The sequence below is a fragment of the Cyprinodon variegatus genome, unplaced genomic scaffold (assembly GCF_000732505.1).
Source record: "Cyprinodon variegatus isolate N-32 unplaced genomic scaffold, C_variegatus-1.0 Scaffold199, whole genome shotgun sequence".
NCBI lineage: Eukaryota > Metazoa > Chordata > Actinopteri > Cyprinodontiformes > Cyprinodontidae > Cyprinodon > Cyprinodon variegatus.
Genome location: NW_015150652.1, coordinates 952,865 through 954,968, shown reverse-complemented (window position 1 = coordinate 954,968; position 2,104 = coordinate 952,865). Strand labels below are relative to the sequence as shown.

Genomic DNA, 2,104 nt, shown 5'->3' with positions numbered 1-2,104 from the left:
ATGCTGAATTTTTTAACAATGAAAATGTAAACTGTGAAAAATATGTATATTGAAAATTTGATCAATTTGAAATAGGAATGTGAATTTTTTTAATAACTGAAAATTGCAACCATGTAAAAAAAATTACACTGAATTTTTTTTTTATGTACAAATAATGACATTGAATTTTTTTTAGGTTAAAAATATATTCTGAATTTATTTTAATACTGAAAAAGTAAGCACTAATATACAACATTCAAATTTCAGAGGTATTTTTTATTCAAATTTTGATGGCACATATTTACTTCCATAGTAGAAGTCATTTCCATTTTGTTCTGTTTGATTCAATTCTGTGAAATATGTTCTTATTCTAGCCCCAAATGATAAAATGAAGGAAGTGTTGATTAGGACAGTGGAGGAGGCCAAAGCACTGATCTCTAAAGTGAGTTTTAGTTCAAAAGCTACATGTTTATCTCTGATTTTACCTCATTATTGACCAAACACTCTCTGTTGTTCTGATTTTGCAGAAACAGGTCCAAGCTAATGTCTGCGTTACCATGGAAATGGTAAAGGAAGCGTTGGATCAGCTAAGAGGTGCCGTTATGATCGTGTACCCTATGGGTCTGCCTCCTCACGACCCGATAAGGTTGGAGTTGGAAGACCAGAAGGATCTGTCAGGGACGCAGGTAATCCTGCTTTTCCAAAGCATTAATTACTTTTTTTAGAAAGTACCTGGTGTGATCTATTGCAGCCATTATAGTAGTAGCTTTTGAAACTATCCATCATATCCAGTTTTAACCATTTTTTCTTTTTTATGTTTTTCCACCATCTTTTCCATCTGTCTCCTGTCCTCAGGCATCTCTACAGGTGATCACTGGGGAGGAAGGCCAGCTTTGGTGGGCTGGCAAAGAGATGCAAAGAGGGAAAAAACTCAAGGACTACATTGGAAGAAATGAAAAGACAAAGCTGGTGGTCAAAATCCAAAAGGTGAGAGTCTGTTATCTGTCAAGGGTAAAAATCCATTCATTCATCCACTGAAGAGCCTTCCTGATTAACCTGTTCCTATTCCACTTTAGAAAGGACAGGGGGCGCCAGCGAGAGAGCCTGTGGTCACTGATGAGCAGCAGAAACAGATGATGCTGCATTATTACAGAAGGCAGGAAGAACTGAAGGTGAGGTTTGGTAAAAATGAACCTCTATGCTGGATGGAGCCGTTCTGTATGTAAACCTAACTTTATTCTGATAACACTTTCAGAAACTGGAGGAGGCAGATGATGACAGCTACCTGGACTCAGAGTGGTCAAACAGACAGGCCCTCAAAAGACAATTTCAGGGACTTACTGATATCAAATGGGGGCCAAGGTAACACAGTGACGCTGAAAACCTGTCCGACGGATGTTCAAGGGAATTAAAGTTTACCTCTCTGAATGCAGCTGGTCAAGACTGGATTATATCAACCTGATACAGGTTTCCTCTGTCAAATGTCTCCCTATTAGTTGCTCATTTCTTAAGTGAAGAAAGAGCGTGCAGGTTGCTTCACTGTGTCTAATAAAACTTTTTTTTTTTTTTTTTTTTGAGTGAAAAAGTGATTAAACCTGATGAAAAAACCACACCATCTTTGTTCCCCTGTTTGTAAAACAAAAAAGAATAAAATGACTGTTTCCAAAGTTATCAGTGATGTTTCACAACAGAGAAGTTTGGCCTTTCATGGAGCGTGAGAATAAGGATGCTACACCTTTCCTCTCTTTGTCCCACAGTAGTGGAACACACTTCATTCGCTTATTGCAGCCCAGAGGCAGGAAGTTGCCACACGGTCGTCATTTCAGCAGTGATCTGGGAGCAGCTGGACTCCAATCGTGTTTCATACTGAGCTGAGGGGCCAGGGTTCCCACACAGTCTGGGGTTTGATGGCTGAATCCCAAACTTCACTATCAAGTGTCACTCCAGTGAAATCTCACTCGGAGCTGCGGAAGGTGCCTTGATTGAGAGGGTGGGGGGGGGCTTCTTCTTCCCTCCACTTGAAAAGGAAAGCAGTCGTTGCTACGGCAACACAGCAACACCATGTGTGTGGCTGTAACTCTGTGGCGCAGGTTAAAATAGCATTAAACATTTGCCCCTTTTTTTT

At 40.0% G+C, this 2,104-nt stretch overlaps 1 protein-coding gene across 2 annotated transcripts in view; it reads left to right on the top strand.

Annotated features, from left to right (window-relative positions):
• The window catches only part of LOC107087920 (chromosome unknown open reading frame, human C21orf59), a 6,178-nt gene extending 4,618 nt beyond the window's left edge, over window positions 1–1,560 (top strand). For both annotated transcript variants that reach the window (XM_015379761.1, XM_015379762.1), the window contains exons 4-8: window positions 354–421; window positions 507–665; window positions 835–966; window positions 1,056–1,151; window positions 1,235–1,560. In XM_015379761.1, the coding sequence (XP_015235247.1) occupies window positions 354–421; window positions 507–665; window positions 835–966; window positions 1,056–1,151; window positions 1,235–1,345 (566 nt within the window). In that variant the 3' untranslated portion in view covers window positions 1,346–1,560. The remainder of the gene's footprint in view (window positions 1–353; window positions 422–506; window positions 666–834; window positions 967–1,055; window positions 1,152–1,234) is intronic.
• The last annotated feature ends 544 nt before the right edge of the window (window positions 1,561–2,104 follow it).